Here is a 15,935-nt window from a genome sequence, read left to right as displayed (position 1 = left end):
ATAAAAATAAAAAAATACATTAAAAAGTTTTGAAGTCTTCGATTTACCTTATGAGGTTATCATACTATCCCGCACCATTTGGCGCTTTCAGACATGCTGATATCTCCTTACTGCAGTTTGTGCCTGCGGGTATGAAATGCACCATTCATTGTAAGAAGGCTGAGTAGGCCTATATGGGAGACATTACTCATTAATGTGAAGTGTATTTATTCTCCCTCTCTGTGAAAAGTAGAGATAAGCCCAACGTCCATAAACAAAACAAACCATAACATTGACTATCATCAATACAGCGCATTCAGATGTCAATTTTTATCCTCAACAGACATCTTATAAATAGTTTAATATTTTTTGGGGGCAGAGAAATACTGTATGCCAGTCAACACGTAGGCTACATTCTATATGTTGTTGCAGTCAGGTGCTGTATATTGATGCATGGTTTAATTTGGCGATGATAAATGAAGACCTATGCGTCACAAACAAGTGTCCTTGATGATGAGGTTTAAAACCGTTTCAGAGAGAGAGAGAGAGAGAGAGAGAGAGAGAGAGAGAGGGGGTGAGTGAGAGAGAGAGAGAGAGAGAGAGAGGGCCTCGTTATATTCTGTGCGTTTCTTCACTTCTCGCCAACCTTGGCTGAGGAGTTGGGGGAGCAGGGCTACAGATTAATTTTTGACGACGCGATCGATTGGAGAGATTTTTTCCCTCCTCTCCCTCCTATTGCCGTGACACAGACACTTCTAATTTGCAGCTTATCTTGTACTTATTGAGTTTTGAGCATTGTTAAATCATACCTTTCAGCACTTTAATTTTACCTCATACCATCTTGACATTCTGCCCTGCGTACACAAGTATTTTACATTTCACCCCTCCCCCCCACGCAATAAAAAAGCAGGAGAGACACCCTGTGCAGCGTGATGGGAGTCTCTCTCTCTCTCTCTCTCTCTCTCTCTCTCTCTCCCTCTCTCTCTCTCTCTCTCTCTCTCTCTCTCTCTCTCTCTGCCTCTCTCTCCATGATGTGGTTCCTCACCACCTCTCTTTCATGGCTTAGGTGCGCCTATGAAATGCTGATGTGGATTATATCTCTTTCTCCCTGCGCGGCCTCCGCACCCTCCCCTCATCCCCCAGGCCTTTCTTCTTCTCTCCTCTCTTCCCCGTGGCAATAGATCAGATCTCCTCCAGGGAAATCATTACTTGGCATCATTACCATTCCCCACACTTTTATCTACCTCTGCTTGTTTCCGCCCCTCATCGCTTGATTAAGTTTAGGGAGGAGTACGTGCACCCCTACCTACCCCCCCCCCCCCAGCCCAGCCCAGCCGCACCCCCCAAAAAAGTTAAATGCTGACCCCAATAAATGGGTCTTGTGGGACTGCTTCCATTAGGCACCCTTAGGGTATGGCAGCCGGGGTAGGCGACGTGTTGTCCAGTATCCTGCAGGTACTCGACTCTGGTTAGCTCACACAATGCCTCCTCCGCTGAGGACAAAGAGCATTGTTAGAGTACTGTAGGTGCGTACGAGACACAGCAGATGTTCTCGTTCAGCCTCCTTTATTAGCAATGGAAATAAATGCTGCGAATTTGCTGACAAGGCAGAAGTCTCTCATCCCCAAATACCCCTGTGTAACGTAAAGCAAAGCAAACTCTGTGGAAAAAAGGAGGAAAAAAACTGAAGCAACTCATGAAAAGAGTAAGAAATGAGAGCATGGAATTCATGGACTGAAACATTTGCACCCTGATGGGGTCAGCACAGACCGTGAGTCCAAGACTTAACTTTGCTTTGCCATGGCAAAACTTTGCTGCAGGCCCCTTTCCTTTGAGAACAAAGAGACAGCCGAGTAAATGCTTGGTCTCTTAAGTCTTATTAAGATATTTCAATTACAGCAATGATGGGCGATAAATAATGAACGTCTGCCTGTCTAGGTAATACGTGCTGAAACAAGCCTGCAGGCCCCGTCTGCTCATCAGTTTACATAAAGCAGCAGTTTTTTTGGCGTCAAAGTGACAAAAGATGCCCATTTTCTACCAGTCTCTGCTTTCCTCTCTCCAGCCCACGTATCTGACCTGCAGTTGTTTGGGCTTGCAACGTGCGGTGTGTGGGCGTGCTTTTACAGCCCTAAGGAAGGGTGGGAGGTCAGCAAGCCTAAGCAGGAGAAGAGACATCTCTCATAAGCATTTCCAACATAAGCATATCTGACCAAGAGATAAACAAAACAAAATAAACAAACACTCGGAGGAGACACAACAAATGCAGTACAAGAGTTTGCTGACTTCAGGTGGGGGGGCCTTAGCAAAAGGCGTCCTCATGGAATACACGTAGGCTACTGTGTCCTCAGTGAAGTGGGAGAAATGAAAACTTCTAACGAGCGTCTTTTCATCTCACCGCCACTGCTCTACTGCAAAGTGTATGCAGCCAACGCTGCTCGTTCTGCTGTTACTGTGTGTCTGACTCCAACTGTTCAGTGCACAGTGTGATAAACTGCTAAACAATGACTGACACACAGAACAATGTACAGGAGTTCCAGAGGACAGGAGACATTTCGTCGTGACATGGCATTGAACCACACAACCCTGAAAACACCCAAAAGACATGTCTTGTCTGTTTGATGTGAAGCGTTCGCACCAGCTCTTGTTTTCATGGTGAGCCCATCTCCCACTCGTTGATGCTATGTGGGGAACCTCGTCAGGTATTATAGATGTCAGAGGCGTGACGGCCAGGTCTAATTACCAGGCCTCACCGCTCTGTCCAGATCCCCCCATGTCAAAACGAATGGCGTGGATTGGCAGGGTCCGCTGGTCCTGGGTCTCTAGTGTGCCCATTAGGAAGTAGACTGGACGGCCTGATTACTTCCACAGCCTCCACGTCTGATAGAGAGAGGAGAAGCTCCAGGTTCACCTGCAGTTGTTATGTAGTGAAGGCAATGCTTACTCGTTAGGGCTCAAATGGCTAGGGTTACAACAAGGTCAGTGCTTAAGTGTCAACGGGGTATGAGTGCAAACCAAGAAAAGCCAAGTCTACTGGTGAGTCTAGCAGAGCTATAGAAAGGCTATAGTGCTTAGAAAACATATACTTTGGCAGTTACCTTTTCCTCATCACTATTAATTTGCCAGTGTGTCACTTTATTTTTTTTTCTGGCCGACATGTATTAGCCAGCTAGACACCCATGCTTCTTATTACCCGGATATAATGTGCTACTGTGGCCAGAGACAGTGAGAGTCGTGTTTGCAGGATGCAACCTCCATCCTCCGAGGCTCATCATCGAGAAGGCTTTACAGCCAGAGGTTCCTGCTGCATGGCTGTTTTATTGTTCACTGCTGTGATAATGAGACCATCACCCAACCGTTGTATTGGAAGAAGCACTGCTTCTCTCTCTCTCTCTCTCTCTCTCTCTCTCTCTCTCTCTCTCTCTCTCTCTCTCTCTCTCTCTCTCTCTCTCCCTCACCTCAATCCACAAGGGGAGGAGGATTGGGTGGCAGCATACAGCAGCGGTTGTCTTCCCCCAGCACAAACAATGGCATCGTTTAACTGAGACAAGCTTTATTCTTCTCTGATCACACATCTGCCCTATTTGATTTCTCACATCATCCTCTTTAAGTACTCAAGCACACTGCGCTATACAGCACCACTCTCTTGTTTCTCCTCAAGCATTTCCACACCAAACCAAATAAGTCCTCCAAGGCACCGTGTGATTTTCTGCTAGATGAGCTCAGCTGAGGCGGTAACAGGAGTAAATAGCCTTCAATCACCTAATATCTCTTTTTCGCAAGGTTTTCGTGAAGGTCATTGCAGGGAATAATGTTGTCTCTCTACTCTCCAGCAGATGACAATCATCTTTCTAATTTGCCAGGGAATGGTTTGTGCTGGAAACAAAGTATGGGTAAACAATGGCTTGTTCTTTGCAATGACTGCTGACTGTGTAGGATAACAACAGAGAGGACAAACACGCTTTCACTGATAAAAAATAACATTATAAACACATGAAACCTGTAGGCTAAGACGCTTGAGATGGCAGTCATATTGTTAAGCAGTGTCTATCTCCGTGTACGCCAATCACTCCAATTATTTGCAAGGGGTTTCACGCTTGCTCAGAACAAGACACTTCTCTCCTTGTTTGTAAAGAGGTTGTGCATTGTTATATTTTCCCCTTAGCGTTATATATGCATTAGGGTCAGTGACGTTTCAGCAGTAGCACACATCAGGGCGGCGCAATGACAGCCAGTGCCACTATTGTCTGAGATTTTTCTGTTTGTTTTCAGTGGACCATCTAAGAAGCATATTCATCATAGCATATCATCCACCAATGTCTAATTAATTTATGGGCATTAGATGCCATTGCGCCACCTGACCTCTGATCCCAAAGCAACGCCTTTGACCCATTGACTTCAGTAGGAATGTCGTAAGGAGTGTATGGTAGAGAAGCTTTGCGTGGTCTCCATAGCACGGTAGTTGCAGCCATTGTAGGGGCCATCTGTTGCTTGAACAGTCCCCCAGTCATGTGGTAGAACTTAGAGCTTCACATCAAACAGAGAACTTCAGAGGAGGCCCAGCCACGGTATCTATCCTCCATCCCATCTCGCAGGAGTCATTTGTCTTGCTCTATGTTAAGCAGAGCACATTACTGATAATGGTAGACAGACTTCTGAGATTTGGCGGTGCTGATAATGCATTGTGCTCCACATTCCTGAAATAGTGCCCCTGTATGGTAAGGCTTTCGTTTGACGTTCAATAAATTGTTTCAGTGCTACTGTCATGGATTTGGTCTCCCAAAAGCATATGCAACTGAACTGTTAAAAAACTGGAATATGACTATGATCAAGATTGTTTAGTGTTGCACTGTACAAAGGCAAGGTCCAATATCTTTTAAAAAAAATACATATAATAAATAATAATAATAATAATAATAATAATAATAATAATAATAATAACAATAATAATAATGAGGATGATGCATGAAGATAGGAAAAAGAAAAAAATGTTTAAAAAAAAAAAGTGGGCTCTTAACTTAACCTAACAGACAATTTGACTGATCAAATCTATTTCAACCACACATGCAAGACCATCATCCACTTTGGTGTAATCAGTTTTCTTCTTTCTTTGGATCAGATTTATTTAGGGAAGTCATGTCCTAGTTTATTGGCCGCAGAAGTCAATAAAGCAAAGGTGATCTCTCTGCTGTTCATCAGGGGAGGGCAGCCTTATCTTAAAAGGGTGTTTTCCACTGGGTAACGTACACTAGAATCCAACCAACATAGGCCCACGAAACTCTATTATCCTTGCCATAAAGGGCTAATGACCCAACAGCGGGAATACCTTTGCCAGGGCACCCATCTCCTCTCGAAAAAGGCTGAAGTATAAGGAGTCATTAAAGCAGCGTTATCTGGTCCAGATAGCATTGGCATGTCTGCGAAGATCATTATTTTCGCCCCTGGAGCCGTTTGCGAAACGAGGGAGACGGGCCTGTGCGCAACCCAGCACTAACTCCAGGGTCAGTAGCTGCGCAGGGATGGAGCCGCTAACGATACACGGGCTGGCAGTTAATGTTTTTTCTAAATGCTCCTAATGACTATTTTGTGGGAGAACTTGGGTGATTTTTTTTGTGTTATTTTCCTTTTTTGTGCTTCGTCAGCTTGCAGTTGCTTTGGGGGACGTGGATGCAATGTTTCTTTTTTTCTTTTTCTTTCTTTCTTTCTTTCTGTCTTTCTCTCCCTCTTCGGCCTCCTTCATTTTTTTTCTGAAGGAGTGATGCTTAACAAATGCCCTTGTGAGTTGCTAGTGCCTCACATTACAACAAAGGGCTTCCCATGAAGCTCTGTTAACTGCTTCTATGTCCCTTATGATCTTCTAATGGTTTCCTTGGAGAAACAGATCATAATGTTGGGTGAATTCAAACGTTACAGTTTATGGAGCTTTTGCCCAAGAAGATAGATGGACATATCTGTCAGAGACTATAATTAAAAGCTGTAGCCGCAAACAACACCAGCACTGTTTTTGACAATTGTACAAGATAAGGGAGAAGAGAGATCACTTCAAGAACTTATCTTTTTTTTTACTATTTCTTTTGAGTAGGCCTAGATCATTTAAGCACATTTTGCAGCTGGTACCACTCTGTTGTCATAGTGCACATTTGTAAGGTTTATTTTCCACCAATTAGAGCCACATATTCCTCTTTGCTAGCTTTCCAGCAGCCTTGAGTATGTCACTGCAAATAATGGGAAACCTTTTAGTCCTGGAAACTGATGGTCAGTTCAAAGACATATGATTCAATTAGGCACAATCTCAAACAATTACAGTGTAATGACATGATGTAGGCTACTAAGGCAGGACTTTCTTCCAATTTAGTTTCCTGCTGAATTGGTTGCAGGGGCTATGCCTCTGAAGCCATCCATTGAAAGTCTTAACAGCTTGAGTCTAATCAAAGTTATTTTTCTCCCTGTGTGTTTCGGGCTAAAGAAATTCAATTAGTTTAATTGGCCTGCTTATTGTGTGGTATAATGTAATGTAAGCATTGCTGTTGTCAAACTTCACAGGATACTTTAAACTGTCTCACTAATTAGAGGGAGAACTTTAATCTCGGGGGACATCCTAAATCGCTGCCTTTCTTGCACACTGAGGAGGATTTTCAAACACTTTCCCAGTATTCTTTCAAACTACAAAACCGTTCAGATCTTCAGAGGGTCAAGCTGTGATCTTAGACCACTAATAAAATCGGAATCTTGCTCTAGTGTGGGTTTACACAATGAATCAATATGATAGTATCAAGTATTACTTGTGGAATCATCATTAAAAAAAAACCTTTGACCAGCAATTGTTTCTGCTTATTTCTACATAGGTTGAGTAACAATTCTATCATTTAAGATTCTGCAGTGCTACTTGACATTATGTGCCCTTTTTGAAAAAATAAAAAAAGTAGAAAGCATTTTTTTGGAGGTGCGGCGATGACAACAAAATGGCTGACAACACGATTGCACTTACGATCAATCATATTGCAAGGACTGCAGCATGGTCTGGCGGTTAGGGTAATGGACTGGTGAACAGAGCACAGGGGGGTTCTGGTGGCTGGTTTGCATCTACTTTTATGCCCTTGAGCAAGGCACTTAACCCAAATTGCTTCAGTAAACATGGTGCCACAAAAATGGATGACACTCCACGCAAAGCTGCCGCAGCCCAGCCGTTGACAAGTGTTGGCACGGGCCAAGGCAAGGACAAAAACACAACAAAGGATGCACGTGCTATTAACACAATAAAACTGTATTACATTTGTTCTTAAAATGATTACAATACAGTATGTACAGGCGTCGCTCTAAAATAACATCTCATGCTGAATGACACATAAAAAGGAATCATTATACAATAGCAAGCAAAAGGATTTTTTTTCTGTATGTACAACCATGATTTACAAATCAATTCATATTCCTATAATTTTTTCATTTTGCTTTTGTGCCCTTAGGATTTGAGCATTTGAATCATTGCCTGCGATCACCTGTGTGGTGGTCTGGTGGTGGGGGCGCGGGTGGCACGACAGTCAGCTCATGCAAGTATGCCGGCTGATTTGTGTCAACAACTAAAATGGCATCCCATAAGGAAAAGGTGACCTCTTGAGCCAGGGATTTAAGGTGACATTTACACCTCCGCAACATGTGACCAGCGGTTTCTTAAGGCAACCACATTGGCGCTCTCCTTGACAAATGTGGCCCAAGTGCCATAAGAGACATTGACAAAGCAGGAAGAGAAAAAAATAAAGTTACAGTACAACACTCATGTAGAAATATGCCATCAGTGACGCATCAGTGATTGAATTCAAGTATAAACAAATTGGGAGTGAAGCCTTAGAAGACTATACAGTGATCACTGAAAGCATTAAATAAATACATTGTACAAAAAGGTTTTTTTACCACACTTCCCCTTCAAGCCCCTCTTAGCTCAGCCTTTTCCTATTATTTAGGGAGACATACGCTCTCGTTCTCACATGCAAACTTATTTTGATGTTTTGTCTCTATCACGCACGCACGCACGCACGCACGCACGCACGCACGCACGCACGCACACACACACACACACACATTAAATTAAAGGCAGACAAAGCTTACTGAAATTGTTAATTGCCTCCATTATACTGTACTGCACTGTATTCAGTTCCCTCAAATTCCAATGCAGTCTGCACTCTGCACTGTGTCCAAGTCTCAAAAAAAGGTTTAATTAAAACTGTTTCAGCGATGGCAGCAGGTTGGTAGGCAGGCATTGCCATTTCAAGGGTGAGAGAGGAAATAAAGAAACCCATTCAACCTGAGATCTTATGTTGACCCAGCACCCTGCTTGCAAAAGTTTTTTTGTTTGTATTTATTTCAGCCATTTACATTGATTGTTTTATTTGAGGGTCCTTAGTCCAGGAAAGAAATGGGATACGTTTTCACTGTTCGCAATGTCCCATGGAGCAGTAGGGTATCTGGTTGTCCTTTGAGGGGCTTGGTGGATGGGGGCTGGCTGTCTCCATAAGGCTTGTGTTGGTGTCGGGCAGAGGGGGAGAGAGGCAGCATGTTCATGATGCAACGTTGAAACAACCTTGAAACAACGTTGAAATAGCACAACGTTCACTGTTGACGGTGACACTGTAAAAGAGGCTCTCAACCCCAATATCCTTTTCCCACGCCCATGAAAAAAAACCTTGAGAGTCTATGGCTATTCTGTACACTGGAGCCCCCATTTCAGGGGGAGGGGAAGGGCCGCTTTAGGGTATGTACATGTGTTGATGGGACGGGGGTTGGACAAAGTTTTAGTGCTTTTTTGGCATCTGATTGCAGGTGCTCCTTTCAGTTTGTTTTTTCCACTTCCGGCTCAGCCCGCCCTCCTCCACCATTGTGTCTCTTTTTGTTGTTCTGGGGGTGTCAGCGGACCTGGGGTGCGTAGCCTTCCTTCATCAAACCCTCTTCATAGTCCGTCTGGCACAGGATCATGTTGTTCTTCAAGAAGAACTTATCTCCCACACAAAACCTACAAAGACAAGAAGAGGAGAGAGAAAAAAACAAACACTGTTTACATAACTTCAAACAAGGCTGCTACTTCTCCTCAGCAGCTCTTTGACCCACCACTCCACCAACCCACCATGAGAAGCTAATGTTGAACGAGCTCCTTCGTCCCATCACTATACTGCTGGTGGTGACGCCCATGACCTGAAGAAGAATCAGCACTGTGATCCCACTGCATGTATACAGCACCTATCTCCAGTGTGAATCAGAGGAGCACTGTGCTTCTCCATACCTGCAGCAGTCTCATAAATAAATCCTACACACGCACCACAGTCCCAGACTTTTTCTTGCAGGGATGGGCCAAAGTCGCACTTGACCTTTTTGGAGTGAAGATTATGTTGGATGAGGAAAAGGAGAAAGAGAGAGAGGGAGAGAGAGAGAGAGAGGGCGAGAGAGAGAGAGAGGGCGAGAGAGGGCGAGAGAGAGAGAGAGAGAGAGAGAGAGAGAGAGAGAGAGAGAGAGAGAGAGAGAGAGAGAGAGAGAGAGAGAGAGAGAGAGAGAGAGAGAGAACATGGGAGAAAAAGACGTGAGAAGGAGAGTGAGACAGAGGGAGAGAGCGTGCGTGATCTTCTTTGGCATCGTGAGCCGTCCTAAGGGCCGCTTATCTTGCTCACAGCAAGAGTTCGACAAGGTCGGAGAGTGAGCAAGCGCCCGTGTTTACCGGCACGGCTGGCTGGCTGGCTGGTGTGGTGTGGTGTGGTGTTTGACTTTAGCCTCCCTCCCTGAGCCCGGCCGGCTGGACAGCTCAGCTCAGCTCAGCTCCTGGAGCCCAGGCCAGCAGCCACCAGCGGGGCTCGGCTCTCAGCTCAGACCAGCCCAGCCCATCCCAGCCCTGCCTGCCGGCATTAAAAACCTATTATTCCTCACTGCAGGGGGCCTTCAACAGATGCCTCCCTCGTCCCAGCGCCCAAACCGACAGGCAATACCTGATAATAACAATTTTGAGAGAGTACGCATTTTCACCGGATTAGAAAAAAAAAACCAAAGCGCAAATGAAATGGACAAATCAATATGGATCTTGTTGAGTGGTACTGCTCAGCAATAACAATGCGATGACTAAGAAGGGGGGGGGGGCTGGTTTCATATAACCATATAACCCCTTTTTCATTTTTTCCCCCTCCCTATCGGAAGAACTTGGTGCAGGTTGTTTTGTTGTCAGCAAAGCCTGTGGTTAGGCTCTGGCTATTGCAAAAAAAGATCAAGTACCAAACAAGACTAGTAATATCCATCTATTGTGCTTGTTGACAAAGTGATTAACACACAGCTGAGGTATGCTTAATGTAATGGTGTCATCGGCCCCCAATAAAAACGTCCTGTTTAAATGACACATTCTTCCCCGAATCCATTAGTGTCTCTTTTCGATGACACCGTGTCCCACTACTCCTCCATATGGCCTCGTACCCTCCATTTCTCCCCCTCCCTCTCTCTATGGCTCTCTCTCTCTCTTTCTCCTCTCCTTCACTCTGCTGAATGGTTTCTATTTGTGTTTATTTACCGACTTTTTCCTTTCAGCCCCCTTCTCCCCTTGTTGCTCTTCAGCGTCCCCTCCCCAGCCCTACCCCCATCTCAAATTGTTTCTGCTTGGTGAAATGTCAACAGCATATGTGACATCTGTGTGCCAATTATGACAAGGATATTACATTTGGCCCATCAGAGATACACATAACAAAATGCCCTTGTGCTGCCCTTCGCCTCTCACTTTATCCAATTATGCCTCGACACCAACTCCATTTCCGCATTTAGGTATGCGGCCATTGCAGATTTGCCCTCGGCCACATTTACTCAGCTGCAGATGATTTTGTACCAGCAAAGTGGTATCTATCTTTATTCAAAAGACTAATAGAAGAACTACCCAATTTTTGTCAGAAGTGACAGCACATTACGGCAGTGCTTTACTCAGGTGAGGTGATATGAAAGATCTACAAAAAGACTAAGTGATTCAGCCACTCCATTTACAACAAAGTCAAAACATTTACAATGCTCACTTTTATCTCAGTCATGGAGGCTTACTCTTTCCAGTAAAATGAGCTTTTTACAAACTTCCATGGCTAGTTACTGTATGTGTAAAAAGAAAAGACTGGTACCTAGCGGAGCAAGCAGAAAATAAAAGAACCAATGATTTTTTTTCTGGATTCAGGCTTGGAAGCCAAGACACATTAAATGTTCGAATGCTGGCAAGTCCTCGCTAACGAAGCCCTACTTCCTACTCTCTAGCTGGGATGGGACCTTGCCTGGGCCGAGGAACGAGAAGCCTGTCCCCCTTATCACCACTGACCTCCCCTGCCCTGTCACCCAGCTTGGGTCCTCGTGTCCCGCGGGCCTCTGGCTGCAGCCTGCGGAGGGGCTGAGGGAGAGAGGGAGTGCCATCCCCCCTCTCCTCCCCCCGGCTCATCAGGCAGAAATTGGGCCAGGAGTAGCCGAGTGATGAGGCCGGTGAGGAGGACAGACTCATCGATTAGCTGTCTCCGCAGGGGCTGATCTGTGGCTAAAGGCTGGCTGAAATCTCTCCCCCCTCCCTCCTCCCACATCCACCTACCCGACACACTGCCTCCACCTTACAAACCACAACACACACACACACACACACACACACACACACACACACACACACACACACACACACACACACACACACACACACACACACACACACACACACACACACACACACACCACACACACACACAACACACACACACACACACACACACACACACGAATACACACACACACCACACCACACACACACACACACACACACACACAAACACACACAAACACACACACACACACACACACACACACACACACACACACACAGCGACAACACAAACACAGCACAGTTACACTCTCCCTTCGTTACTTTCCATGTGCCCTTCCCAAGGAAATAGCACTGATGCAGGTGAGGTGGATTTATAACGGAATCAAAAGTCTAAGGTCAAACTGTAGACATGGGCAGTCAAACACACCACCAAGAGGATATAGGGGGGTTATATGGACTAAAAACAATGACTTCCCGCGTGCCTTCCCTTGTCATGGAAAAAGTCATAAATTCAACACCTAAAAATTTGGCTGTCACAGTGGCTATTGCCTCCATCAATTACTCTTGTAGTATCAAATTTATATTACAAAATAATACCCATAGACAGAAATACAATATCAATAACCACATTAGAAAAAAACCCTGCTCTGCCTCTAGTCTCTAATCATCCACCAGTGCGGTTAGGGAGACTGAACGGAGAAACCACCAAACATGCATTCCAGCTCAGTGGAAAATCCTTTGATGAAATCAGGCTAATTGTTGCTGGCCTCAACTGGACCCGAGTGTTGTGTGGGCTAGGGCTAATAAAGCAACTCTAAATGAGATGATGTGTGTAGTGTAGTGTAGTGTAGTGTGTGTGTGTGTGTGTGTGTGTGTGTGTGTGTGTGTGTGTGTGTGTGTGTGTGTGTGTGTGTGTGTGTACGCGTGCGTGCGTGCGTGCGTGCGTGCGTGCGTGTGTGCGTGCGTGAGTGCCTGCCTGACTGCATGCCTGCATGCCTGCATGCCTGCGTGCGTGCGTGCGTGTGTGCCTGCGTGCGTGTCTGTGTGTTTTTGTGTGTGGGTGGGTGGGTTGGGGGTGGTTTGGGCATTCATTCTGTGCTTTGCGTACAAACATGATTGTAGCAATTTAACCTTCAAACAGTGACACGGGCTGCAGCTGACCCCGGGGAGCAGTGTGTAATTACACTCGCCGACCCCCAGTGACCCTGCTTGGCCGCCATGTTCATCAGCCCTCCCAATGTTCTGATGAACGCTACACAAAAGAAACAACGCCACGGCAACCGTGGCCGCCAGGCTCTGTGGTTTATTCCCTTTTACGGAAGACGCCTCATGTTGCTTTGCCGTCTACAAGTGGAAAGAAAGGGGTAGGAATCGGATGAAAAGACCTGACACAGATCAGATTAGATGAATCTGACAATGACAGCAATTTTAGTGGGAATATGCTTCAAATTGAATGCATTTTAGAGGGTGGCTTGCAGTATTGGTTGAACTATGAGACAGAGCTCCACGGCTCATGATATGAGCTGTTATATGGTAGCTCTGCAGATGACGGCTGTTTTTTCGAGATTTAGATAAAGAGCAGCATTGCCTATGAGGTATAATGCCCCGGTGCATGCTGGCATTGAAACCCTGAGCTACGCCTAATTCAGACAGCTTTCTGGTGCTATATGGGATATCAGATGACTAATCTTCAGGCAGCTGATGGGATCTGCTGTCCTTACTGATATTTATCCAAGTGGATCAGAGAACAGATGTGCGCTCATGTGATTGTGAGGCGCACACAAACGTCACTGAGGCGGTCGGACCTGTCATGACGAGATGCGTGCTGAGAGTCTTAAATCCTTTATTTAAATGAAAAAAAGGTTCTCCGTTCAAAAAATCTACCAGGATCTTTGCAACTGCCACAACAAGACAAGACAACAAAGATGCTCAGACAAGTCTCGTGTGGCAGCTCCGTTTCGCAAAAGGTTGACAAATGAATTTGCTCGTGGTCAAACGACGGCGACGTGAGATTTGCATATCGCACTGTACATGCCACACGGCTCGACTCTTTGCGTGGAGTTGTGACAGTGGGGGAACTGAATCACCCGTGGCTCCCAACGCTAGCACGCATCATCAATTCACAGGCCTCCTTCCACAGACAGCCTCACTGGGCGCGATTCTCCTTCTTCCCTCTCCTTTTCCTTCTCATCTATCTTTATTCCTCTGTGATCACTTTCTCTCCTCTCACTCTGTCCCCCTCCTTTGATCCGTCTTTCTGTTCTTTATCGCTCTCCGTTTTACTTTCTCACAACCTCTCTCTCGTGTCTGTGCATTTGTTCAGGCTTGGAGGCAGTTAAAGATATGGAGGTCTGTTAAGGACAATCAGCGCGAGCATTCCTCCTCAACAAATCTCTCAAGGTGTCAAGACATTGAACGAAAAAAAAAAACAACAACAACAAAAAACGAACAAAAGAATGGCAAAGCTGAATCTAAGCCTCCATGTCAATTAATGCAGCGACTACACCATAAATCATAGACCTCGAGACAGAATTGTGACGGGCAGGTGAGTGACGTCAGGGGGTGGGTGGGGGGGGCACGGTGGGTGCATGCGAACTGCACCGATGTCCGTTTTATTAAACAGTTGATCGCCCACTCTAATGCAAAAAGAAAGGTTTGCCCGCGCCTAAATGGGTTTTTAATGCCGAGGACCTGAGTTGGCTGAGCGCAAGCCAGGCTGATGAAGATTAGCTGACTTCTTGCATTAGGTGAGGGCTGTCTGGTGTGGCCGAGGGGAGTGGCAAGACAATAACGGAGCGTTAATTGTGCGTAACCAGACTCTGTGTGATCGACTCCCGCTTCGACACGAGTGCTTTTCAGGCCTTTTGGTGGGTCTAGCTATGCATGTGTGTTTGTCAATTGTGAATAGACAGTGTACCTTCAGAACAAGGCGAAACTTCTCTGGCTTTCAGCAAGACCAGCTGATGAGGTACTCCACCTAAATGAACTGTAAAGATATTCAACTCAAACTCCTAACAATTCCCAACACTTGCTCCTCATACATGAGGTACATGTTTCACCAATTCACGGCTCAGTTTTTAGAGAGAAGGCAAATAATATGGTCTGAGTGAAAATTTGTGCTAGATTTAACTTTGCATGGACAGCGTGCACTCTTGGTAGTCATGTATACTTTGCAGTAGGATGGGCAATAACCAATAGCCCCCCGGTCCCCCCCAATATTCCAAAGTTTTAAATATTCAGTTTGAAATATGCCATATTTTTGCCCCTTAATGTAGCTTGACTTAAATCAGAATTTCATAGGAGAAGTAAAAACATTTATTAACCATTCAGCTGAGCTGAACACTGTTACTAACCAATATGGAATGTTAGGTAACTTATGACCGTATACAGTGTTTATTCAAGGTTTTACAAGAAACAATCCCCTCTTCTCCACGAGACCTGCTGAAGTCCCAGCCCTCAGTTTGGGAACCACTGCTATAAAATGAGCTGAGGGAAACTAAAAAGCCTGGGCAACTTTCCTCACAGTGTAAGTGCAAGAAACAATAGGAGGTTCCTCAGCGTTAGAAGCTGATGGCTTTGTAAGGCCTCTCCTCCTCACCCTACTGAATGTCAAACGGTAGACGCCACAGGTCTCCTCTCTGGTCGATGGAGCTTCCTGAACCCCAACTCTCACTGACTTGGAGAAGGCCGGGGTGAGGCCGGGCTAGTGGCTCACCTTTGATTACAAAGCTGGCAGGCGAAGCAGTCCAGGTGGTAGACGTTCTCCTTAGCTCTCATCACCATCTCGAAGGCTGGGATGAGCTTGCTGCAGGCCGCACAGTTCCCCGTCACGCCGAACAAGCTGTGAGGGGAAAAAACAAACAAACACAAAGAGCAACAAACATGTATGTTAGAAAACCTCAAAAACACAGAGAAACTCTGAAAATCATTCTCAATATGAAGCAAAAAACACACAAGGTTCCACACACAGGCATTAATATTTGATATTATAATATTATTGCGGCACACTTCTGAATTCAACGGTTTTATTTGCTCATACACAGATACCAGTACCACACTTACAAAACATTGGAACCTTTTAATTAAATAGTAACTTATTGCGCACTTATCAAGCAAAAATATTTTGAACTGCCACAACAGCAGGAGCCAGGATTTATTCTGGTGTGCAGTGGTTTTATTGGACATTCGTAGTGTCAAAACAAAAAAGGTTGCAAGCTCAGTGCACCAAACTTTGTCAAAGCCCAGTGTGTAGGGGCCTTGAGGCATGAATGAGTCTCACTCCGCGGGAAAAAAAACAAATGATGGAGTCTGATTTGATATCGGAGTGGCTTCCAGTTAGATGATATCAAGGGCACGCAGGGCCCTTAACTGACAC

General features: G+C 45.3%; 1 protein-coding gene across 2 annotated transcripts in view; it reads right to left on the bottom strand.

Annotated features, from left to right (window-relative positions):
• Nucleotides 1-7,231: 7,231 nt before the first annotated feature.
• lmo3 (LIM domain only 3) overlaps nucleotides 7,232-15,935 on the bottom strand; it is a 41,022-nt gene continuing 32,318 nt past the window's right edge. For both annotated transcript variants that reach the window (XM_063217834.1, XM_063217835.1), the window contains exons 3-4: nucleotides 15,276-15,401; nucleotides 7,232-8,983 (exon numbers count right to left, since the gene is read on the bottom strand). In XM_063217834.1, the coding sequence (XP_063073904.1) occupies nucleotides 8,878-8,983; nucleotides 15,276-15,401 (232 nt within the window). In that variant the 3' untranslated portion in view covers nucleotides 7,232-8,877. The remainder of the gene's footprint in view (nucleotides 8,984-15,275; nucleotides 15,402-15,935) is intronic.

Source organism: Engraulis encrasicolus, chromosome 15 (assembly GCF_034702125.1).
Source record: "Engraulis encrasicolus isolate BLACKSEA-1 chromosome 15, IST_EnEncr_1.0, whole genome shotgun sequence".
NCBI classification, from domain to species: domain Eukaryota; kingdom Metazoa; phylum Chordata; class Actinopteri; order Clupeiformes; family Engraulidae; genus Engraulis; species Engraulis encrasicolus.
The sequence above is the reverse complement of the archived record's forward strand: the minus strand, read 5'-3'. Positions and strand labels throughout refer to the sequence as shown.